This window comes from Lepidochelys olivacea, assembly GCF_965140295.1.
Source record: "Lepidochelys olivacea isolate rLepOli2 genome assembly, chromosome: 20".
Lineage (NCBI taxonomy): Eukaryota > Metazoa > Chordata > Testudines > Cheloniidae > Lepidochelys > Lepidochelys olivacea.
Genome location: NC_140430.1, coordinates 19,996,808 through 20,022,118, shown reverse-complemented (window position 1 = coordinate 20,022,118; position 25,311 = coordinate 19,996,808). Strand labels below are relative to the sequence as shown.

The window sequence follows — 25,311 nt, the reverse complement described above, 5'->3', positions numbered from 1 at the left end:
TGCCGACAGCCGACAGCACGGCGCCCAACGGGGCGACAGCCGAGAGCCAACAGCGTGGCGCCCAACAGGGCGTGGTGTGTCCCAACGACCAAAGCCTAGGCGTGACACAGGGAAAAGGCAAGGCGCGCAACAGGATGACAACTCAATGGCATTGTGCCCAATGACGGTGTAGCCCAAAGACAATGACAGCCAAACGGCCTAGGACCCAATGGGGCAGCAACCCAGTGGCATGGTCCACAATGATGGGCAGCCAAATGGTACCACCTTGCTCAATTGGGCTGACAACCAAACCATGTTGTGATCTATGGTGGTGCTGCCCAGTGGTAGGAACAGCTAAATGGCATCATGCCCAGCCATGGTGCAACTCAATGCCAACCAAACGACACTGTGCCCAATGGCAAGATGCTTTAAACTGTCATTACATCCCAACCAAATTGTGTCATCGCCCTGCACTGAAACGTCATCAGACTGCACTAAAACATTCCCCCCTCTGTAAAGGAGGGAGATTTGCGGACGTTGTGGCCAAAAGAGACCATTTTGATCAGCTGATCTGTCTTCTGGCAGAAAACAGACCAGAGACTCCTACCCAGTGATTCCTGAAGCAAACCCCAAACTTCTATCTGAGTTTGAGCATCTCCTTTAGAAAGACATCCAGACTTGATTTATGTCCCAGGGAAGTTCTGACGATAAATCCCTTCAGCTCTGTGATGTGCTCAGTCGGGTGGTGAGCACCACCAGAAAGATCACGAGGAAACATCATCTAACTGCCTGGAAATGTCACTGATGCAGCCCAGTGTCATCTTGTCACAGCTGAACATCATGTGAAATCATCTGCATGTGGCATGAAAATGAGGTCTGAAGCCATGGACATAAAGGATGGGTCACCCATCCCTTGTAGAATCCTAGAAGGCTTGTGGTACGCAGCATCCACCATCCTCATTTATGCATGACTTAAGTAAATGATCAGTGACTTATTTATGGGGCACATTGAAGGAATCAGTCAGAAAACAAGCTGAGAGCTTCCTCCTTCTCATCAATGTTGGGGTTTTAATAATACTCTGACCATCTCCTGCATCTTCCATCCAACGCATTCAAGCACTTTGCCAACATTAATGGCTTGAGCTTCGCAATACTCCTGGGAGGTAGGTCAGTATGATTAACCCCTTTTATCTCAGGGAGGGGAAACTGTGACACAAAGAAGGAAAGTGAATTGGCCAGGGTCACAGGGCCTGAGATGTAGCGCAGTGATTCGGACTAACCGCTAGGTCACACTGCCTTCCAGCGCCGGCGATAGAGACGAACTCCCGGTGCTCTCACCATTAGGCTTCTCCCATAGCCAGAAGTAGCACCAAAGAGTCCTGATGCTTACTCCTGCTTTCTACCCAGATGTCTTGGCTTCCAGACGCCTGATCTTACCACTAGCACACTCTCCTCTCAGAGCCAGGAATAGAACCCAGGAGTCCTGACTCCAAGTTCTCGCCTTTTGCCACGAGACATCTTTATCACTATAGATCCTTAGGACCAAATTAATCTCACTTGGCATAAGGAGGCATTTCACCTGCGTACGCTGTATCTTGGCTCAGCCTTGGCATTGAAATTCACCTGCCAGGAGAGCAGAGGATCAGTGAGGGGGGAAATACCCTGTTCCCCAGATCCGGGGCTAGCCCAGAAGCTTTCAGTATGACTGCTCAGAGCTCAAGTATGAAACTGCAGAAAAACCTGAGAGTCTCTGGATTAAGTTTAGAAGTGTAAGCAACAAGGGTGATGTCGTGGTGGGAGTCTAATATAGACCACCGGACCAGGGGGATGAGGTGGACGAGGCTTTCTTCCAGCAACTCGCAGAAGTTATTAGATCGCACGCCCTGGTTCTCATGGGAGAATTCAATCACCCTGATATCTGCTGGGAGAGCAATACAGCGGTGCACAGACAATCCAGGAAGTTTTTGGAAAATGTAGGGGACAATTTCCTGGTGCAAGTGCTGGAGGAACCAACTAGGGGCAGAGCTGTTCTTGACCTGCTGCTCACAAACTGGGAAGAACTAGTAGGGGAAGCTAAAGTGGATGGGAACCTGGGAGGCAGTGACCATGAGATGGTCGAGTTCAGGATCCTGACACAAGGAAGAAAGGAAAGCAGCAGAATACGGACCCTGGACTTCAGAAAAGCAGACTTTGACTCCCTCAGGGAACTGATGGGCAGGATCCCCTGGGAGAATAACATGAGGGGGAAGGGAGTCCAGGAGAGCTGGCTGTATTTTTAAGAATCCTTATTGAGGTTACAGGGACAAACCATCCCAATGTGTAGAAAGAATAGTAAATATGGCAGGCGACCAGCTTGGCTTAACAGTGAAAGCCTTGCTGATCTTAAATACAAAAAAGAAGCTTACAAGAAGTGGAAGATTGGATAAATGACCAGGGATGAGTATAAAAATATTGCTCGGGCATGCAGGAGTGAAATCAGGAAGGCCAAATCACACCTGGAGTTGCAGCTAGCAAGAGATGTTAAGAGTAACAAGAAGGGTTTCTTCAGGTATGTTAGCAACAAGAAGAAAGTCAAGGAAAGTGTGGGCCCCTTACTGAATGAGGGAGGCAAGCTAGTGACAGAGGATGTGGAAAAAGCTAATGTACTCAATTCTTTTTTTGCCTCTGTCTTCACGAACAAGGTCAGCTCCCAGACTACTGCACTGGGCAGCACAGCATGGGGAGGAGGTGACCAGCCCTCTGTGGAGAAAGAAGTGGTTTGTGACTATTTAGAAAAGCTGGACGTGCACAAGTCCATGGGGCCGAATGCGTTGCATCCGAGAGTGCTAAAGGAGTTGGCGGATGTGATTGCAGAGCCATTGGCCATTATCTTTGAAAACTCATGGCGATCAGGGGAAGTCCCAGACAACTGGAAAAAGGCTAATGTAGTGCCCATCTTTAAAAAAGGGAAGAAGGAGGATCCTGGGAACTACAGGCCAGTCAGCCTCACCTCAGTCCCTGGAAAAATCATGGAGCAGGTAGGTCCTCAAGGAATCAATTTTGAAGCACTTAGAGGAGAGGAAAGTGATCAGGAACAGTCAGCATGGATTCACCAAGGGCAAGTCATGCCTGACTAATCTAATTGCCTTCTATGACGAGATAACTGGTTCTGTGGATGAAGGGAAGCAGTGGACGTGTTGTTCCTTGACTTTAGCAAAGCTTTTGACACTCTCTCCCACAGTATTCTTGCCAGCAAGTTAAAGAAGTATGGGCTGGATGAATGGACTATAAGATGGATAGAAAGCTGGCTAGATTGTCGGGCTCAACAGGTAGTGATCAATGGCTCCATGTCTAGTTGGCAGCCGGTATCAAGTGGAGTGCCCAAGGGTCGGTCCTGGGGCCAGTTTTGTTCAATATCTTCATAAATGATCTGGAAGATGGTGTGGATTGCACCCTCAGCAAAATTGCAGGTGACACTAAACTGGGAGGAGTGGTAGATACGCTGGAGGGTAGGGATAGGATACAGAGGGACCTAGACAAATTTGAGGATGAGGCCAAAAGAAATCTGATGAGATTCAACAAGGACAAGTGCAGAGTCCTGCACTTAGGATGGAAGAATCCAATGCACCGCTACAGACTAGGGACCGAATGGCTCGGCAGCAGTTCTGCAGAAAAGGACCTAGGGGTTACAGTGGACGAGAAGCTGGATATGAGTCAACAGTGTGCCCTTGTTGCCAAGAAGGCCAATGGCATTTTGGGATGTATAAGTAGGGGCATTGCCAGCAGATCGAGGGACGTGATTGTTCCCCTCTATTCGACACTGGTGAGGCCTCATCTGGAGTACTGTGTCCAGGTTTGGGCCCCACACTACAAGAAGGATGTGGAAAAATTGGAAAGAGTCCAGCAGAGGGCAACAAAAATGATTAGGGGACTGGAACACATGAGTTATGAGGAAAGGCTGAGGGAACTGGGGATGTTTAGTCTACGGAAGAGAAGAATGAGGGGGGATTTGATAGCTGCTTTCAACTCCCTGAAAGGGGGTTCCAAAGAGGATGGCTGTAGACTGTTGTCGGGGTAGCAGATGGCAGAACAAGGAGTAATGGTCTCAAGTTGCAGTGGGGGAGATTTAGGTTGGATATTAGGAAAAACTTTTTCACTAGGAGGGTGGTGAAACACTGGAATGTGTTACCTAGGGAGGTGGTGGAATCTCCTTCCTTAGAAGTTTTTAAGGTCAGGCTTGACAAAGCCCTGGCTGGAATGATTTAATTGGGGATCGGTCCTGCTTTGAGCAGGGGGTTGGACTAGATGACCTCCTGAGGTCCCTTCCAACCCTGATATTCTATGATTCTCATGTTGAAACAGTTGGGGCCTGATCACAGGCTCTCTGCAGGACAGAGACAGAGTCATGGCTCTATTCTCTGTCTGACTCAGAAGCTGGCAGGACTCTTAATACACTGGCAAATGGTCAGAATGTGGGATTTGGAAAAGAAAAGCCAGAAAAATATGTTTACAGTTCTATCCTGGCCTTGAGCCAGCCAAGCCAGGCTGGAGCCTGGGCCTATAAATAGGCCTTTAAAACTAGCTTCCAAGGGTCGGCCAGTCAAATACCAGGAATACTTTTAAAACAGGGGCTTGGGAATCTTGTTACTATCATAGCATTGTTAGTGATGTAAGGCAAGATAAGTGTTAATCCACTGTCATGCTTCAAGGCATCATCTGATTGCTGCAGGGCTCAGGAAGGTTTTATTTAAAAAAAATAACACTGCCACCTGTATTTCTACAAAGAAGTGGCCATGGGATATCAATGTAAAACTGCTCAGTTGTGGGTCATAGGCTCTATATTGTTCCTGGCTAATGGAGAGTCTCCTATAGTTCAAGTTGGCGATGGTGATTTTGGAGCAGAGAGTCTGAGATCTCTCCTCATTCATTATATGTAACAGTGACATCTGTAAAGTCCCAGTGGTGAGAGGAGGCTAGTGGACCAGTGCGACTGGTCTGATCCAGTGCAGCAGGAGTCAGGGATATGGGACTAAATCACGTTTTGGTTCAGGGGTCAAATTTTTATAGTGCCTAAGGAAGCTAAATTCCATTTTCAAAAGTCTATCTGGGTTTTCAACAGCGCGTTCGAAGATGATGCGCCAGGGCAGTAGATTATGGGACAGGACAGAGGGAGTTATGGGCCTTTGACCCCAAATTCCCACTATTCCCTGAGAGAAGTACGGATATCCCACCACGCATCCTAAAAATTCCCCACAAGGCAGCACACTTGCAGGTGGGACACATAGGATGCTGGGATGCTTACCCATAATGCAACGCCTTTTTGCCCATACACCCTGATGCTGTGTGTGGCCTCAAGGTGCCAGCACCCATGTGGGAGTGTGCTCTGCCAAAATAATTTTGTCGGCAGCAGAACTTTTGCCAGTGAAGTCACTTAACCTTTTAACCAAACTTGTGAAGCAGGAGCTGAGAGATTAGAGTAGGTGGATGTTGATCCAATGCACTGGGGAAGCAGGTGTACTAAATTACATGGGGCAGTGCTCTGAACCGGTACTCTAAGAAACTGGACAGACAGAAGCCTAGCGGGATGGATGGTCAGATTGGATATAGCAAATCCATAGTTCCTTCCTGTCCTCTACAGAGAAACGACGTAAACCCCTTGAGGAGCAAATTGCAAAGTTATATGAATGGCAGGAAAGTAAATTAGATTTAAAGAAATTGGGCTTTGCCAATTAGGAGCCAAGGATGACTCTGACCTTGTAAGGAGTTTGGGTACTCCTCAGTTTTGCTTTAAGGATGGTGGGGTTCTCTGTTGTACTTCATGGTGGTATTGGAAATCTGGCCCCATGGCTTTAACAGCTTCAGTGCTTTCCAGTGACCTGGCTTGGTCTGGGGTGTCTGTAATTATAGGAAGTGTGTGACTTCGAAAGGAGAGCTTGGGGTTTCTTAAAACACAGCTAAGGCTTCTTAATTTGATTTTGGCAGTGGCTGGAGCACATTCTAGCATCCTCCTTGGATTTCAGTTTGCAAGGAATGAAAGAATTGAGGCTGAAACATGCGAGGGGTTGGGTCGAAATGGTACAAGTCTGATACTTCGCTCTCAGGTAGCGCATTTCATCAAAGCAGCTTTAAACGAGGTATCATCCTCCTCACATCACAGATGGGGAAACAGAGGTACAGAAAGGTGAAGTGGCCTGTCTGGTGCCCCCCATGTGCAGCCTTGCCTAGTCTTGTGATATTTGGTGGTTTTCTTAAAGCTCCAGTTCTTGGAGTCATGTTATTACGTGAGACTCTCGGCTTTTCTTTTTTAAAAGCCGTCCTATTCTAGCCCGGCGCAGCAGAGGAAAGTCTGGAAACATGACCCTTGTACAGCTCAAAAAGGCAAAGGAGAAGAACTCAAATGTCTCCTGGAGCTTGAACGGTTGGGGTTGGCAATATTGCATGTGTGCTGGGGAGCTGTGCATGTTACCTCAGATTGGGGGGGGCTCCAGGTAGGGTAGCCCAACAGACATTTCCTGTACTAAGAAGTACTGTAATGAGAACTACCACTAGAGGGTGTTCAGAAACATGACAGCATTGATTTGGTGTAAGACTTTTGCTGCAGAGATGCCTCAGTACCCCAGAATCCTTTGCAGTAGTGGGCACTTCAGGGTCCCAGAGTCCTTTGTGGCAGCTGCCTCAGTACTTCTGAACTGCTAACTCTGCAGGAGGTGCAAAGAATTCTGGGGGCACGTTTTGAAATCTCGAAGCACCAGCCACAGACATATGAGCAGAAACCAGGTAGCCCCTGCAGGCTGGGGGAATGACACAGACAAGGCAGGATTCATAGAATATCAGGGTTGGCAGGGACCTCAGGAGGTATCTAGTCCAACCACCTGCCTATAGCAGGACCAATCCCTAATTTTTGCCCCAGATCCCTAAATGGCCCCCTCAAGGATTGAACTCACAACCCTGGGTTTAGCAGGCCAATGCTCAAACCACTGAGCTATCCCTCCCCCCAGGATTGGGTGGGAGATGGAAGCAGCAAGCCAGCTGGGTCAAGGGGTGCCAATCCCTGTCTTTGCCTAGAGCAGCATGTAGGGGTGGTTGGGATGAGCCGTCCTTCCGGCGCTAGAAGAGATAGAAGCCCAGAGACTTGGCACCACCTCCTGTTGCAAGATGTGTGTGAGGGGCATGAGTTATGAAGGGTTTGGAGCAGAGGGGCCAGCAGCAGCACTGAGAGTGGGAACCAGAGAGGAGTTCATTCTTCTCTGGGATGGATGGGCCCAGAGAAATAGCTGCCTTGAATCTAACAATGCTCGTTTGGTATGAGGGTGATCCTGGGGTAGGGGACGGTTTTGGAGTCAATCCAGGGAGTCAGCCCCTGCTCCCTGCAGAGCCCATGGGGTTTGTCCAGACGGGCTCGGAGAAAGCCTCTGAGGTCTCTTGAATTTGCACTCAGAATGCTGGAGGCAACTGTGGCGGCCTACAGCTGGCCGGGTGACAAGTATTTCAGTTACGGTAATTGGCCATTACCACTGACTCCGAAGTACAAACACTGCGATTCCCAGGGAGGTCTTTGAGGCTGGACAAATTACATTCTTCATGGCCCATCAGGAGCCAGAAATGTTACCCCATATGGGAATCACGCAACCTCCCATTGCTGGCCCCCTGGATAACTCAGCAACAAGGAGTGGGCAGCCGGGAAGCCGAATCCCAGTGCTTGACGGAGGGGAGGGGAATCTGGGAATTCCCACATCCCACTGGTTAGTGGGAGAAATCTGGGGTCCCTAGTGGGAACGGAGCCCAGAGATCAGAGACTTGTGGGCTAATGGGCACGATCTGGGGGCTTATGTTTCCTGGGGTGGGGGCTAGTTTCAGCTTGGTGGGGTGGAAGTGTTAGTCCAGTACTTACAGCAGGGACACTGAGTCAGGACTCCTGGGTTTTATTCCCAGCTCTGGGATGGAAGTGGGGTCTAGTGGATAGAGAAGGAGGGGCCGGGAGTCAGGACTCCTGGGTTCTATTCCCACCTCTGGGTTGGAAGTGGGGTCTAGTGACGGAATTTTGAGGAAGGACTCCTGACTTCTTTCCAATGCCCTGGGTGACCTTGGGCAAGTCACGTCAGCTCATTATGCCTCAGTTTCCCCCCGGGTTATGTGGCGGCACTAACACCAAGCCAGCCTGCGTGGAGGGCAGCTTAGCGACTGGGTGCGGAGTAGCACAGGATCGGGGCGGGGGCAGAACATGGCGGTTCCGACCGCACGCAGGAAAAACAAACAGTAACAGTTAAGTTTCCCCAGAGTCCTAGCTGCCTCTGTGCATGGTTGGAATGCCAGACTCAGTAAACGTGATCCCTTCCAAACGTTCCGGCAGGACCTCTGCCAGCCCCATTATGCAACCCCAGTCGCAGCAGACCCAGAGTCCCCCTACTTGCCCAGAGCCCGAGTCTCCCCCAGCCCACCTCCCTCCCTTGGCTTTGATCAGACGAGAAGACAACACCAAGCGAAGACACAGCGTCCCGGCTGCAGTGCGACAGCTCCTGGCAGGTTGCTTTCTCCGTTTCCTTTCCCAGTGCCCCGGGAGGCGAGCGTGCGGGCGTGTGCGGAACGCGACTCTTCCTGTGGGGACCGTGTGAGGACGATCTTTATTTCAGAGGCAAAGACAGAGCTGAGGGAATCAGGAGCCCCACACCGATCTGGCTTCAATTAAAGATCCTGGGAAGACTGCAGAGTGGAGCCTGGGAGCCTCGCAGCTGGGACCCGGCTATGGTGAGGGAGAGCTTCGGCTCCGGCCTTTTCGGGGACCCAGCGGACTTAAGGCTTATTGGCGAAGAGGCTCCAGCGATGCCTGCTTGGGCGGGTGACTCATGAGGGCAGCTGGGGGCCATCCCACTCTGTGCTGGAGGAGGGAGGAGGTCTCCCAGACCCGCTTAGATGCATTGGCACTGGCCAAAAGGGGAAAATTTTATGAGGGATTCATCCCAGCCTTTGGGGGAGTCTCCCTCTGGCCCTGCCCCCCACCTGCTCTGAGCAGGGTTCGATGACACAGTGATAGCGCTCTCGCTGGTGGGGCTGTGTCGAAGGAGATTTCCCAGGCAAGGCCCAGGGGAGATCCAGCTTTCGACCCCAGGGCCGATTCGCTGCTCTTGGAGGGGAGTGGGGTCTAGTGGGTAGAGCAGGGGCCTGGCATTAAGGTGAGGGTCCCCAGACCCTGCAGGTACAACCCCAGAGCAGAGCTCATTCTTTATGGCCAATTTGTTGGAGCTGTCAACAAGGGGCCATTCAGTGCCTGTTGGGCTGGCAGGTTTTGACCTGTCTGCCAGCTGGGAACTGGGCTGGGACCCTGCCCGCTCATTTCACACTCGTCTCCCAAAGGGGGAGGGAGCAACTCCCCCGGTCCTGGCCAATTTCAAACCACGTCACAGTTGGGTCCATTTTGGCAGCCTCGGCGGAGAAGCTGAAGACTGAACAGATTCTGCTCTGGAGGGACGGGACAGGAGTGTGTCCAGGCCGCACCTGTTGTTCTGTGGGGGATTGGGGCCGGTGAATCTATCGGAGCCCATCTAGCCCTGCAGGGTCATTCCCTCCAGGGCGTTTTCCAGGGCTGTGTCCCATCTGCTGTTAAATCACTCTCTGGGATACCGAACAGAGCTCGTGGGAGCCCTGTAGTGCGTACCTGTTGTTCCACAAATGTACACGTCGCTTCCAGTAAAGCATGTGGCCAGGGAATGAAACAGGCAGTGGGAGAGTGGGGTTTCTTGTATTATCGTTAGGGTGACCAGGTGTCTGGTTTTCGACTGGGACACCTGGTCGAAAAGGGACCCTGGGGGCTCCTGTCGGTACTGCCGACCTAGCCATTAAAAGTCCGTTTGGCGGTGCTGTGGCACCAAGGCAGGCTGGACCCTACCTGTCCTGGGGCACCGCACAGCGCCCTGGAAGCGGCCAGCAGGTCCGGCTCTTAGGCGGTGGGGTTGGGGGCAGGGGGCTCCACGCGCTGCCCCCGCCTGATGCACCAGCTCCACACTCCACCGCGGAGCCTCCTGCCCCCTCGCCTAGGAGCCGGACCTGCTGGCCGCTTCCAGGGTGCAGCGCAGTGCCCCAGGACAGGGCTCTGCAACACTGCCGCCCCGGAGCTGCCCGAGGTAAGCCTGCGTCCCAAACCCCTGCCCTGAGGCCCCCCAAACCCGGAGCCCCCTTCTGCCCCGCAAACCTCTCATCACTGACTCCACCCCAGAGCCTGCACAGACTGCAGCCCCTGACTGAGATCAGGGCCCCGTCGTACCAGGCGCTGCACAGACCCTGACTGAGATCGGGGCCCCATTGTGCCAGGCGCTGCACAGACCTAACTGAGATCGGGGCCCCATTGTACCAGGCACTACCCAGACCCTGACTGAGATCGGGGCCCCATTGTGCCAGGCGCTGCACAGACCTAACTGAGATCGGGGCCCCATTGTACCAGGCGCTACCCAGACCCTGACTGAGATCGGGGCCCCATTGTGCCAGGCGCTGCACAGACCTAACTGAGATCGGGGCCCCATTGTACCAGGCGCTACCCAGACCCTGACTGAGATCGGGGCCCCATTGTGCCAGGCGCTGCACAGACCTAACTGAGATCGGGGCCCCATTGTACCAGGCGCTACCCAGACCCTGACTGAGATCGGGGCCCCATTGTGCCAGGCGCTACCCAGACCCTGACTGAGATCGGGGCCCCATTGTGCCAGGTGCTGATGTGTTAATTTACAGACGCACACACACGTGCACACACAATCCGGCTGCCGTGCTGAGGAGGTGAAACAGCAGCCTGTGTAGCTGGGGGGAGCTGGTCGGCTGCCAGGCCGGCTAAAACAACAACTAAGGCATTTCAGAGCTGCCAAGTGCCCTGTAAACCGACCTGCCTGGATCCCCAGCAGGCCTGGCTCAGTGGGGCCCTTCATCCCCCCGCAGCAGTGGCTGGTGCTGTGGAGACAGAGCCTGCATTGATGGGGCCGAGCAGGGCCAGGCCTGGGCTGGTAGGAGCCCCCGGGATCGCCGCTCCGTAGGGCTGTGGCATACAGACGGTTCAGTTTGCTCCGGAATTCACCGGACCCTCTTCCCCTCTCCCCAGCGGCTGAGCTGCGGCTGTCTCCTGGTCCTCTTTGTGAAGATCCCCTCCTTCTGCCTGGTCGGGAGCCAGGATGACGAGGACACCCCGCCATCCCCCCGGCTCAGGGGGGGGGGCCTGCCCAAGAAGAATGCCCCAGGCTGCCCGGCCAACTGCACCTGCCCATCAGAGGAGACGGTGGAGTGCGGTGGGCTCGACCTGCACGTCTTCCCCAGTAACGTCTCCAGAGCTGTCCAGCATCTTTCTCTGCAGGTAACTGTCCCCTGCCCCGCAGCGAACCCGGGAGCCCAGTCAGGGCCAGAACCCAGTTTCCGAGGAGGGTCTATAGAGCAACCCAGGGGTCAGGGGCAGATGGGTCCCGTTGGATGTGGCGTCCCAGGGGTCAGAGGCAGCCGGGGACCGTTGGACATGGCGCCCCAGGGGTCAGGGGCAGCTGGGACCCATTGGCTGCAGCGGCCCACGGTTCAGAGGGCAGCTGGGGGCCCTTGGATGTGGCATCCCAGGGGTTAGGGGCAGTCGGGGGCCGTTGGACGTGGTGCCCCAGGGGTCAGGGGCAGCTGGGGGCCCTTGGATGTGGTGTCCCAGGGGTCAGAGGGCAGCCGGGGGCCGTTTGACGTAGCACTCCAGGGGTCAGAGGGCAGCCAGGGGCCTATCGGACGTGTTTCTCCTGGGAGGCCAGAGCCCAGAGCAGCCCTCCCCTGACTCTCCACCTCCCGTGTCTCTCTCACTGCTGCCCTCCGGCCCTGGGCAAATGCCTCCCACTTCCCCAGGGACTGAGGTGAGCGGGGTCTTCTTCTGCAGAATAACCAGCTACGGGAGCTGCCCTATGACGAGCTGGCCCAGCTGACCAGCCTGAAAACCCTCAACCTGCACAACAACCACATCATCTCCGATGGTGAGGGAGCCGCTGCGGGCAGGGGGCTGGGGACGCCATCGAAGGGAGCGGTGCAGTGGGCAAGGGCCCTGCCTGCGTGACCTGGGTGTGTGTGTGTGCGAGTCAAGGGAGAGCTCTTCCCAGCCTCCAATGGAACAGAAATCCCCATGGTCCGGTATCGGAGCCCGTCATCCCTTTGTCCTTCTCTCCTTGAATCCCAGCAGGCCGTCCCCCTGTCCTGCAGTTTCAGCTGGATACAGGAATTTCCTCCACTTCCACTTCTAAATTCTTGTGCAGCTGCTGGCTCCTACCCCAGAGGCAGCTGCATTTCAGCAGCATGAGAAGTTTTTTGGGACCGTTATAGAAAAGCGCGGTGGGAAGCTGGATGCAAAGCATTCTGGGTAGCTGGATGGCAGGTACAGGATGCATAGCTCCGTGGGTGAGTGGAAGCAGCCACGGGGCCTTGCAGGGGTGGAGGCAGGGTCTGAGTTCGTGAGCTGGATGGAGCAGGTACACGTACCGGCCTCCCTTCTGCGCAGGGTGTGCCTGGACTAGGCAGCCTTCTCTCTGCTGCTTTCTAGGCCTCCCGGATGAAGCCTTTGAATCCTTGGAGTCGCTGCAGTACATCTACCTGGCCAACAACAAGGTGTGTGCGCGTCTGTCCTCTGATATGGGGGCGGCAGGGTGGGGCCCGGTGCTCAGCATTCACAGCTGCTTTAACGAGCTGGGATGGCACCAGGAGTTTGCACCCAGCTAGCTGGAAGGGGCTCTGCATGTGTATGTGTGAGAGAGGGATTTCACAAGCTAAACCATGCTGAGCGTGGTCACCAGTGGGATGGGACCTCCAGGGAAAGCCAAGGGTGCTGCAGGGAGTGGTATGGGTGACTCCATCATGTGGCACTAGGGGGCGCTGCGCTGCAGGGAGCAGGTCGGGTGGCTCCTCTCTGGGTTCGTGCTGACCCCGGAGCCCAGCCTGGGGGCACTGTGCTGCAGGAGGTCCCACCTTTCAGAGGAGACAGGTCCCACATGGTCATTAGAGATGCTGTCCCATTTCCCTCAAGTGTCTGTGCTAACCCTGGTGTCCTGGGAGATTCCAGCTAGGGTGATTCCATCCTGTCTTCCTAACCTCCTGCTGCTGTGCTCATTGGAGACAGGATTCCTCTCCACTTCCTGTCCCAAACCTTTGTGTGGCGGCACTGGGCACTATTAAACAGCTGCTGCATTCTACCCCAGAGCAGATGTTGAGCAACCCCTGTATAAACAGCTGCTGCCTCTGACCCCAGAGGTGGCTGCGTGTCAGTGACCAGTGAAGCAATCCCTCTATAAAGCCTGGCCAGGCCCTCTGGCAGCAACGGGTAGAGCCAGGGCCACACTGATCTCCTGCTAGCATTGGCCTGTCCCCCTTTGGTTTCTTTCCCAGCTCACAGTAGCACCGCAGATCCTCCCCAGCACAGTGCGCATAGTGGACCTGGCTGCTAACCTGCTCACTGAAGTCTATCCGCTCACCTTTGGACAGAAAGCCAACCTCAGGTAGAGCTGCCCTCCAGGCCTCCTGCTTCGGGCACACGGGAGAAGGGAGCACTCTGACGCAGAGGGCCTGCAGCTGTGGGCCGTTTGCTGAGGGGCTCGGATCTCAGTGGGTTGGACTGGCTAAGCCAAGCTCTGGGCATGATTAGTGTGGGCATCTTCTTCAAGCTGGGTGGGGAGCTCAGTAGGGGGCGCTCTCCCCTCTGTGTTGGCCTCAATGTCCCAGCACAGTGCTAGGGGGCGCTGTGCTGCAGGGAGCGGGATGGGGGCTCACTAGGGGGTGCTCTCCCCACTATGGCACTAGGGGGATGGGGGCTCACTAGGGGGTGCTCTCCCTTTGCAGTCAGTCCTCACCCCAGCATGGCTCTAGGGGGTGCTGTGCTGCAGGGAGCGGGATGGGGGCTCACTAGGGGGTGCTGTGCTGCAGGGAGCGGGATGGGGGCTCACTAGGGGGTGCTCTCCCCACTATGGCACTAGGGGGATGGGGGCTCACTAGGGGGCGCTCTCCCTTTGCAGTCAGTCCTCACCCCAGCATGGCTCTAGGGGGCGCTGTGCTGCAGGGAGCGGGATGGGGGCTCACTAGGGGGCGCTCTCCCCTTGCAGTCAGTGCTCACCCCAGCATGGCTCTAGGGGGCGCTGTGCTGCAGGGAGCGGGATGGGGGCTCACTAGGGGTTGCTGTGCTGCAGGGAGCGGGATGGGGGCTCACTAGGGGGTGCTCTCCCCACTATGGCACTAGGGGGATGGGGGCTCACTAGGGGGCGCTCTCCCTTTGCAGTCAGTCCTCACCCCAGCATGGCTCTAGGGGGCGCTGTGCTGCAGGGAGCGGGATGGGGGCTCACTAGGGGTTGCTGTGCTGCAGGGAGCGGGATGGGGGCTCACTAGGGGGCGCTCTCCCCTTGCAGTCAGTGCTCACCCCAGCATGGCTCTAGGGGGCGCTGTGCTGCAGGGAGCGGGATGGGGGCTCACTAGGGGGCGCTGTGCTGCAGGGAGCGGGATGGGGGCTCACTAGGGGGCGCTGTGCTGCAGGGAGCGGGATGGGGGCTCACTAGGGGGCGCTCTCCCCTTGCAGTCAGTGCTCACCCCAGCATGGCTCTAGGGGGCGCTGTGCTGCAGGGAGGGGATGGGGGCTCACTAGGGGGCGCTCTCCCCTTGCAGTCAGTGCTCACCCCAGCATGGCTCTAGGGGGCGCTGTGCTGCAGGGAGCGGGATGGGGGCTCACTAGGGGACGCTGTGCTGCAGGGAGGGGATGGGGGCTCACTAGGGGGCGCTCTCCCCTTGCAGTCAGTGCTCACCCCAGCATGGCTCTAGGGGGCGCTGTGCTGCAGGGAGTGGGATGGGGGCTCACTACGGCGGCTCTCCTCTTCGGGACAGAGACTGGTGTCAGCTCTGTTTTGCTTCCCTCTCCTCCATGTAGGTCCGTGTATCTTCACAACAACCAGCTAGCCAACTCTGGGCTCCCCTATGACGCCTTCAACGGCTCCGACGCCGTCAGCACCATGATCCTCTCCAGCAACCAGCTCAGCTACCTGCCCCAGAACCTGCCCCCCGCGCTCGTCCGGCTCCACTTACAGGTGGGGCAGGGCTGGGGCTCATGACCGGGGTTGGGTGGGGGGTCTGCCTCTGCAGGTACTTTGTATAAATGTGTGGTTGGCCTGGATCCCTGAGGCATGACACATCCCAAAGCCCCACAGCCATTTGCCTTTGATATGGGGAGAGGAGGTGTGGGCCAGTGGTTAGAGCAGGGGGCTGGGAGCCAGGACTCCTGGGTTCCATTTCCAGCTCCGGGAGGGGAGTGGGGTCTAGTGGTTAGAGCAGGAGGGCTGGGAGCCAGGATTCCTGGGTTCTATGCTCAGCGTGGCCTTCGTTTCACTCTGGGACCTTGGGCAAGCCCATCCCCTCTCTGTGCCCCAGCTCTGCCATTCAGATGGCAGCTGGGCTGGGTGGCCTAGTGCTTATCTTGGTACCATATCGAGGGCAGTCTCCCCCCAGCCCTGCTGATGGTGTCTGAGGCGGGCTTGGGAGCTTCTCCCGACTCTAGTGGCCACGACCTCCTGTCCCTGCAGAACAACCGCATCGCCCGGATCCCCAGGGGGGCGCTGAGCAGCCACTGGAAGCTCCGAGAGCTCTACCTGCAGAACAACAACCTGTCCAACCAGGGCATGGACCCGTCTACTTTCAGGTGCGGCTGGGGGAGGGAGCTGCCGCGTGGCAGAGTGCTTAGAGCGGAGGAGATGGGACTTCTGGGCAGGGAGTGGGGTCTAGTGGTTATAGCCAGTGGGGCTGGGAGTCAGGACTCCTGGGTTCTGTTCCTGGCTTTGGGAGGGGAATATGGGTTAGGTGGTAGAGCTGGGGGCCTGGGAGCCAGGACTCTTGGGCTCTATTTCCAGCTCTGGGAGGGGAGTGGGGTCTAGTGGTTAAAGCGGGGGGACCAGCGCGTCAGGATGCCTGGGTCCAGTACAGCAGGAGGCTGCGGCATTAGCTGCTCCCCCCGAGCCAGCGCCCCGTTCCCCGTCCCCTTTGCAGCAAGCTGAAGAGCCTGGAGTACCTGGATCTGTCTAATAACAACCTGACCGAGATCCCGGCTGGCTTCCCCCCGAACATCATGATCCTGCACCTGGGCAAGAACCGCATCGGCTCGCTGCCCCGGGACAGCCTGAGCCGGGTGCGCGGCCTGCAGTACCTGCTGCTGCAGAGCAACCGCCTGACGGCCGCCGGCATCCACCCCGACGCCTTCCTCAGGCTGCGCAAGCTGCATACCCTGCACCTCTACAACAACCGGCTGGAGCGGGTGCCCCCGGGGCTGCCCCGCCGGGTGCGCTCCCTCATGATCCTGCACAACCAGATCGCTCACGTCGGCCTGCACGACTTCGCCAGCACCTACCTGCTGGCCGAGCTCAACCTGAGCTACAACCGGCTCTGCAGCGCCAAGATCCACCGGCTGGCCTTCCGCAAGCTGCGCCGGCTCCAGAGCCTGGACCTGTCGGGCAACCAGCTCACCCTCCTGCCCGCCGGCCTCCCGCCCAGCCTCCAGGTGCTCACGCTGCACAAGAACCAGCTCAACTCCCTCTCGCCCGAGCTGCTGGCCAACCTGACCAGCCTCAAGGAGCTGCACCTGGCCCACAACAGGCTGCGCATCAGCTCCATCACCCCTGGCACGTGGCAGGAGCTGCAGGGGCTCAAGGTGAGGGAGGGGGACGATTGCCCCAGTGACGTAATCGGTGAGGGCAGTGGGGTTGACTGGTTAGAGCAGGGGGCTGGCAGCCAGGTCTCCTGGGTTCTATTCCGGCTCTGGGAGGGGAGTGGGGTCTAGGGGTTAGAGCAGGGAGCTGGGGATCAGGACTCCTGGGTTCTATCCCGGCTCTGCGGGGGAATGTGGCTTAGTGATTAGAGATGAGGCACCAAAACTCCTGAGTTTGTACCTTCATTGCTAGGTTAAAGAGCCCTCTGGCAGCATGGCAATGTGAGACTGGATCAGGACCAGTGGCCAAGTAGCCTCTTATCCTGTCTCTGAGAGGCCCACCATTAGATGCCTCAGCTGAAGGTGCAGGAACCCCCACAGGGATACTCAGCCCCCTATGGAGCTCTCCTAATAGTCAGAGATTGGCTTAAAACCGCGAGGTTTAATCTTCCTTCCAGAACTGTTCTAACTCCAGATGTCCTTGTCATCCGTACAAACATCCAGCCCACTCTTCGAGTCTGACTGTGTTCGCAGCCTCATTGACTTCATGTGACAGGGAGTTCCACAGGCGAACAACATGCTGAATGGAGAAGTAGTTTGAGTTTGTGCCCCACTCCCAGTGTAGAGACTCGAAGGCTGCGATCGAGTCCCCGACCAGCCTGCCCTGCTATTGTCTAGAACAGTCAGGCCTGGCAGGGCGTTACCAGCGATTAGTGGTGTAGAATGAATCCAAGAAGCTGTTGAGAACTCTGCTGGTGGCTTGGGTAACCCTGTCCCTCCTCCTCCCCCAGCTCCTGGATCTCAGCAACAACGAGTTGTCCTACATCCCCCCTGACCTGCCGGAGTCCCTCGAGTACCTGTATCTCCAGCACAACCGCATTGCCGTCATCGGGGCCGAAGCCTTCCACACCATCCCAGACATCCGAGCCATCATCCTCAGGTAACAGCCAGAGCAGCAACAGTAGTGCTGGGAGCACAGGCAGGCTCCCGCCCCGCCATCCTGCTGACCAGAAGGTGGGGCCAGAGCAGGGGGCTGGGAGTCAGGATTCCTGGGTCTCTGTCCCTGGTTCTGGGAAGGGTGTGGGGGGAAGTGGTCAGAGCAGGGGGCTGGGAGTCAGGATTCCTGGGTCTCTGTCCCTGGTTCTGGGAAGGGTGTGGGGGGAAGTGGTCAGAGCAGGGGGCTGGGAGTCAGGATTCCTGGGTCTCTGTCCCTGGTTCTGGGAAGGGTGTGGGGGGAAGTGGTCAGAGCAGGGGGCTGGGAGTCAGGATTCCTGGGTCTCTGACCCTGGTTCTGGGAAGGGTGTGGGGTGAAGTGGCCAGAGCAGGGGGCTGGGAGTCAGAACCCCGGCTCGCTGAAGGTGCGTCTACGTTGCAGCTGGGAGCACGCCTCGCAGTGCAGGTAGACAGACTTGCACTAGCTTCGCTGGGGAAAATCCAGCTGTGATGGGGAGAAGGAGAGGCGGCTCCAGCTAGCCCCCCGAGCTGCAACCCACGGGCTTGGGCGGGCTCGGACTCTGGTGGCCAGCCTGACTCCTGCCAGAGTCTCATCTCAGTGGTCAGAGTCAGTTAGCGCACTCGCTTGAGGCTTGCTGCAGCGCAAGAGGTCCCCTGGGTGACCTCAGCCAAGTCGCTGCTCTCCGCACCCCCTCCAGCACCTAAGCAACACTTGTGGGGTGGGGAGGGCCAGAGGGTCAGGTTGGAGCCCAAGTTTGGGCTCCCCGGAGCTATAGAGAATGGGACTGTCCCGTCCTTGCTCTGTCACCTGAGGCCTCTGGCGTTGAGGGGCCCAGTGCTGAGGGCAGGGTCCTAGGTGCCATCTGCCTGGACTATTCGGCCAACAGAGGCCTCTTCTTGGCAGAGAACGAAGTTTTTCACCAGTCCTCCTGTTCTTTCAGATCCAACCGTCTGCTGGCAGCCAGCGTGTCTGACCAGGCCTTCGCGGCCCTGAAGCAGCTGGAGGTCGTGGACACTACGGGGAACCCCGAACCCATCAGTGTCAAGATGCCACGAGCGGGGCACTGGCTCAGGTCCCAACCAGGCCCCTAGCAAGCAGCCACCTGAGCCGGTCAGTGTCTGCCCTGGGCCTGGTTTGTCAGGGAAGCTTGAGTAGCAGCGAGGAAGTGAGGAACCAGGGCAGCTTTCTCCTCCAGCTGCGCTGTTCAGGTCCTAGACCGTGTTATCGCTATGGGCTTGGACGGTCCTGTTAAGGAGCGGCAGCTAAGCAGGGTTGGGCAGGCTCGGTACTTGGACGGGAAAATCCAGCTATGGTGGGGAGTAGGGTGGGTGTCTCAGTAGGGGGTGCGCTTCCCTGAGAGTCAGCACAGTACTGGGGGCGCTGTGCTACCGGGAGCAGGGGGCACGCTCCTGCTCTTTCAGCCAACCACAGAATTGAGGTCCTGTGCCTTGATCAGCCTGGCGAATTCCATCTGCCTCCCTAACTCCCCCGGCACTCTCCACTAGATCGGCCACTCTTCTCCAACCTCTCATCCAAACCATCACGTGGAACTGCCACGTTCCACCCCAGAGGTGGCTGCATTTCAGTGCCAGGGAAGTTACTGCCCTCTGTATGCACATCTGTATAGGGCTAAATTCTGAGCTGCTATCAGGTGCGATTCCTCTGAGCCCTCCAACCAGCTCTGAACTAGACAGGTGCTTTGGGATCTCTCGGGCTGAGAGGAGATCTAGCAAAATCCCCTGAAATCCCTCTCTCCTGCGGTCATTTCCTGCAGCCACCTTCCCTCTGTCATTTCCTGCAGCCGCCTTCCCTTGCTCCCAAGCTCTGCCGCTCCACAGCCCAGATCACAGCGATAACATGGTTTCAATATCCTCCCTGCCTGCCCCAAGGCAGTGTTCCAGAGGGATTACACTGCCCGCTATTCGCTCCTCGGGGCTCGTCCAGCTGCACAGAGCCCCGACACACCACTAGGCCCTGCCGCAGCCTCCTGAGGATCAGCACATCCCGTCGGGCACTTAAGGTCTCGCTCAACTTTAGCCACGTATTTGAACCAGCCTTACAGGGCACAGGCTCTCAGGAGGGCTGCTTGCCGCTGTGCCCGAGTGGGCCAGCTGGAGGCGTGCATCCGCAGAACCTGACCTGTCTTCAGCCAGGGCCTGAACTCCACCCAGCTGACAGGGACCCTCCCCGAAGATTAGTGACAGCAGTACAGGCAAGGTAAGGGCTGGGATGGGGTCTGGACCCTGCGCCTCAGGGCTGCCAGGTAACAGGCGTCTCCATGCTGCCGCCCAGCAAGAGCGCTGATGAAGCCAAAGGCAGGTATTTCAGCTACTGGAACAGGGGAATGGGCCTGGCCCCAGGCAATGGGGCCAGCAGAGCTGTCGGGTGTCTCCACGTCTCTGAGCCACGGGGCGGGGTGGCATGTTTTGGGTCCGGTAGCCAAGGACCGCAGGGTGAATGAAATAACCAGGGCCCCTGTCCTCTGTCCCCAGTTAGCTCCCATCCCCCTTGAATGAATCCCTAACAAATAGATGTCACCTGGCCCCAACGCAGGCTAGAGGAAATGACTGTAAGGTGGGTGCACCATTGGTTGAAAAACCACCCTCGAGTCGCTCTGCCCTGGGACTGGTCCGAGGCAATATTTGCCTTCATGACTTGGCTAATGGACTGTGTGCTTACGACTTTGGCAGAGGACACCATGGGAGGGGCTAGAGGACTGGATTAGAATTCAAACCAACCCTGCCTAATTGGAAACTGGGCCTGAATTCAACAAGGTGAACTTCAGTAAAGTGCAAGTCCTACGCTTTGGAAGGAAATGACACACCGATACACACCAGGGAAACCCTGGGTAGGTGACAGTGCAGTAGAAAAGGATCAGGGGGTTACAGTGGATCACAAATTGGATATGAGCCAACACTGTGAAGGCGGCTAATATTCTGGGCTGTATTCACAGGAATGTGGTATGTAAGACACGGGAGGTAATTGTCCTGCTCTGCTCAGCGCTGGTGAGGCCCCAGCTGGAGTGCTGTGTCCAGGACTGGGCACCAGCCTTTTAGAAGGATGAGGACAATTTGCAGGAAGGACAGAGCAGAGCAACAAAAATGATTAAAAGGTTTAGAAAACCTGACCTGCGAAGAAAGATTAAAAACACTGGGTATGGTTAGTTGTGAGACAAGAAGACCGAGGGGAAGCTGGTAGGTCTTTAAGTATGTTAAGGGCTGTTATAACAAGACCAGCAATCAACTGTTCTCCACGGCAACAGAAGACCACGAAGGAATTGTTTTAGTCTGCAATAAGGGAGATTTAGGTTAGACATTAGGCTAGTGACATACAGGACTAGGTTACGGGGGGTAGAGGGGAGTTGTGGCATCCCTGTCATTGGAGGTTTTTAAGAACAGGTTAAACAAACCTGTCAGGGATGACGGAGATTTACTTGGTCCTGCCTGAGTGCAGGGGTCTGAACTAGGTGACCTCTTGAGGTTCCCTCCAGCCCGACAGTTCCCTGAATCTAACCAAATCTCCGCCAAGGCCCTGAGCTGTTTCAGGCCCTACATGAGGAGCTGGCAGCAGGAGCAGGCCATGGAACGAGTGATCCATGCGCGGCCCAGTGAGCCCTGATAGCACGCCCCCCTCAGCAGCATGCTGCCCCTCAGCTTGCACGAAGTACTCAGTGACTGCAGCTGGTCTGAGAAGCAGTGTAGCCTAGAGGTCTGCGTGGGCAGCCAGGACTCCTGGGTTCCTAGCCCCTGCTTGCTCATTAATTCACTCTATGCCTATAGACCTGTCACTGCCCCTCTCTGCGCCTGTGTTTTAGTATCTGTAAAATGGAACTAACTCATCCTGAGACAAAGTTAACACAGCACTTTGAACAGGTAAAAGGGCAACAGTGTTACTGGGGTTGTTTCTTCCTAGGCAGAGCCTGGGGCCATCTCCAAGCTGTGTTCAGGTCTCCCCCTTTCAGACCAGGCATGCCTGAGGCACCTAGGTTACCCTGTGAAGACGGCTCAGGTTGGTGCTGACCACGCGGCACTGTCAGAGAATGGTTTGGCAGCCCACATGTGCAATGAGCACAGTAGATCTCGGTCCATTTCATGGAGGGGGGGCAGGCAGCCCCATTTGTAATTAGCCCCGTTGTTGGGAAAGAAGCACCACCGCTGACCGAACCAGACCCCTTGCTGGAGAGACTATACCAGGTGGGCAGAAGAGTTAGGTAAGTTCAGTGAAGGATGGGTACAGAGACAGGGTGGGGGTGCAATCGATTTCAGCTGCTCTTTCCCCTGGGATGGGAAGCTGGCATTAAGTGAATCCGGCAGAGAACACAAGGACTAAAGAGGTTCCAGAGAGGTTTAATTGTTGTTACAGGATTTCAGTTCAGGGTAGAGCTGGGTCTTGTTTTGGTTGTTTGGTAGAAAAAGAGATTTGTCTTAAAAACTTTATTATATAGATTTGTGGTCTATCTAAGCACAAAATAAAACCAGAACACAGTCAGTTCCAACATCTCTGCATTTACATTTGCTCTCGGATTCTCCGGACTGACAGACGCCCCCAGAGACAGGCACTTACATCATGTAAAACCAGACCCAGCAACACACACGGTTCACTGGGCTGTGGAATCAGACGAGGCGGATCAAGAGACATTTCGACAATCTACCCATTATTTACCCTCCAACAAGATTTCTCTTGGGCCAGAGACAGAAAGGGTTAAAATTTGGTTTAAAAGGAAGGTCTGGGGGGAGGGGGAAGTTGAGATTGGACCATTTTGACAGCTAATCAACTCATCCCTCATCCAGCAGCAGCTCTTAGAATTTGGTTATTTACAGGGCTTAAAGGAATGTTTCTGTCTAAAGCAGGCTGTCCCTTGCAAGGGGTGGGGAGAATCCGGATCAGTCTCACACGATCCTTTCCCCTCCTGCCAGGACAGGGAGCAGCGATTAGCGGCGCAGCCCCGCTGGTGCGTGGAGGCTCATCGCCATTGTCAGGGCCACGCAGCTCTCAGGGCCAGGCACGTAAGGAAGAGGCACCAGCCCCACCGCCAAGCTGGGACTGAGATGCCAGCAAGAGTGGGGCAATGCAGGAGGGAGAGAGATCCAGGGGGAATCCCAGCACCACTGAAGTCCAGGATTTCAACCCCTCTAGTGTTTGGGCCTGGGGGTAAGTGGGACTCATTCAGCTATTGCCCTCCACTCCCAAGAGCTCCTAGGAACAGGACAGTTCCCCACCTCCCCCACCCAGCTGCTTGCTTGTAGGATAGCTCTGTCTCTCCCCTCTTGCTCACTGGGGGGTGGGGTTTGCGGTCTCTGCTTTAGGCAGCTCAGAGCTAGAGGTAACCCAGCTTTGGCCTCCTAATGAGCATGGGGTTTTTGAAATCAACCATTCCCAGCCAGGGTATCCCGAGCCTGCCGAGCTGCTGAACCTGGTTCCTGCAGGGAGAAGCTGCAGCTGGTCCATTGGAGCAGGCGCCAGGGGAGAAGGGCAGCAGGGTGAAATGCAGATCTGTTTCAGCCTGCGGCCACAGGGAGAGAAAGCCAGCCCTGCGTGCGCGCGTGGCTCCCTCTGTCCAAAGGGCAAGGAAGAGGCATCGGAGCGGGACAAATGGCCAGAGAGGGGCTCTAGCTGCAGGTTCCTCTATGGTCACTACCAGTAAGTGGGAAATGCAGGGCGAGGGGGATCTTGGACAGCACTCAGACTGGGCCCCTATTAGCCCTTCTGGGTGGATCAGGTCAGTAGCGAGAAATAGCCCTATTTTCCAATTCCCTCTTTCACAGTCTCCTTAAAGCAGCAGGCCCACGCTGGGGTTGGCAGTTCACAACGTGTACCACCCTCCCCAGGCATCCTCTTCCTAGAGCCCTGTGAGTCCTGAACAAAGCAGCGTGAGCAGCTGGGGCCTGCAGGCCCTGGGGGAGGGCGTGCGTGCAAAGTGCATTGGTGCAGGGATCCCTCCATGCGAGATGGGCTGCGACCAGAGTGCAAATCAGGGGTGGGGAGAGGGTCCCTGTGAGCCATAATGGGGGGAAGGGGAGGGAGCATCTTTAGTGTCATCTAGTTCTGACAAGGTGCGGAAGTCTTAGTCGGTATTTACACGGTAGCCAGTTGAGGACGCTGGGTCAGCTGCTCTGATCCACAATGAGGTGCCTTTCCCTCCGTGATTGTCCCGGCCTTGGCAGGAGGAGACAGCAGGAACATGTCCTCCCTTCCCCTGTAGTCCACTGGATCCAAAGGCAGTGCCACATTCACACTCACCGTGTCCCTGCTCTGACTCCTTAAAGCAGCTTCCTGCCCCACATACTGCCCCGGATCTCACCCGGTTGGGGCGGGGTGGGGGGGCCTCAGAGGGTGTCTCGGGGCTAGGGAAAGGGTTTTCTGCCCATCTCTGCTCACACAGCCCTGGCCTCCCACCACGCAGGCAAAGGCTGGAAGAGCAGCTGCTGCCAAAGCCGGAGCTCTGATGATACAGGCTGGGGAAGGGCGTCGGGGGGCATCCGGGGACAGGCCTTAGCTATGTCTGTGTGACGCAGACAGGCACTGGAGTGGCCCCGGGAGATGCTGCTGCAGGCAGAGGACGGGGCATTCCACAAAAACAGCACCAGGGATTGGATTAGCTGGGGGACAGATAAGTGCCCCCCCGCCTGGGGCCTTTGGGAGGGAGAGCACAGGGCAGTGCTCACAGGTCGCAGCCTTAGCCTGGCTCACGGTGCTGTGTGGTACAAAGCCCCCTTATAAACCGGTGCCCAGAAGGACAGCACGGATTGCACTTTACCAAGGTGGGGGGAGAGTTGCAGAGACAATGGCTATACTCTAGTCTGGCCTCGAACCCTGCTCCAGCCAGCACCCGTGCCCCAGGACAGGCACGGCCTTTTCCCAACCACTCCCTGCCCACAGAATTCTAGCCCAGGGTCTGCAAAATGGTTTCAGACTGGGCTCTGAGGGAGAGGGCAGGAGATGGGACGGGTGGTTTCCCTTTGCACCAGGTCTTGCCTGGACTAGGACGGGGACCTGTGGCTGAGAACAGGGTGCATCAGCCACCGATACACCCCTAGGCTCCTGTCAGATGGTGCTGAGAACGGCCCGGGGGCTAGCGTAGACGGGGCATTACAGGTAACGGCTGCACAAACGAAGAGTCCTGCACACTGCAGTCCTGTCTGCCCGAGCAGCCAAGTGCTGAGCCTGCTGAAGGGAGGCGGGACCTGTGGTCAGCACCCATTTGCCACAAGTATCTGCCCTAGCACGGGCCCAGCCCTTGTAGAGACAAACCCGGCTGTAGTTTGGCCTTGTGAATAAAGTGCTCTCCCGCTAAGCCTTTTACCAGGCGGCCAGCAGAGCCAGGGACCAGGAGTGGGGTGGACGCCGTGAGCAGAGGGGCAAAGTGATTGTCACACGATTGTCTGGCTCTTCTCCCTGCGGGGCATCATGCACCTCAGGGTTCGGGGGGGGCTCTTCTGGGGGGTGGGGGTGAGGTCAGGGCCTGAGCTTACTCCTACCACCAGAGTGGGGTGGGGAAGGGGCACAAGGACAGCACCCTCCCTACATGAGCAGAGGATGCAAGGTCAATTTCAGGGCCTTTCCCATCCCCTCATGTATATCCCACCCCTGGGGGAAAGGAACTCCACCCCTCCCATTAGTGTCTGTCTAGTTTCTCCCCCATGTGGGTCACGGAGGGAAGAGGAGTGCAGTGTGTGGGGGGCAGGCCATTCTGTCCCAGGCCTTCAAAACACCAAGGGCTTCATCTGCGGAACTTCTGAAG

General features: G+C 56.4%; 2 protein-coding genes across 2 annotated transcripts in view; one reads left to right on the top strand and one right to left on the bottom strand.

Annotated features, from left to right (window-relative positions):
• On the top strand, nt 1-22,065 carry PODNL1 (podocan like 1). Its single transcript, XM_084610416.1, has 12 exons — nt 1-1,142; nt 2,661-2,996; nt 8,508-8,703; nt 11,039-11,287; nt 11,837-11,930; nt 12,491-12,555; nt 13,330-13,439; nt 14,852-15,008; nt 15,501-15,616; nt 15,961-16,618; nt 17,407-17,555; nt 18,511-22,065. Exons 3-12 carry the CDS (start codon nt 8,701-8,703, stop codon nt 18,659-18,661), a joined length of 1,752 nt encoding a protein of 583 aa, XP_084466542.1. The 5' UTR covers nt 1-1,142; nt 2,661-2,996; nt 8,508-8,700; the 3' UTR covers nt 18,662-22,065.
• CC2D1A (coiled-coil and C2 domain containing 1A) overlaps nt 21,989-25,311 on the bottom strand; it is a 35,637-nt gene continuing 32,314 nt past the window's right edge. Inside the window, exon 30 of the mRNA XM_084610413.1 lies at nt 21,989-25,311. Coding sequence (XP_084466539.1) covers nt 25,291-25,311 — 21 coding nt within the window. The 3' untranslated portion in view covers nt 21,989-25,290.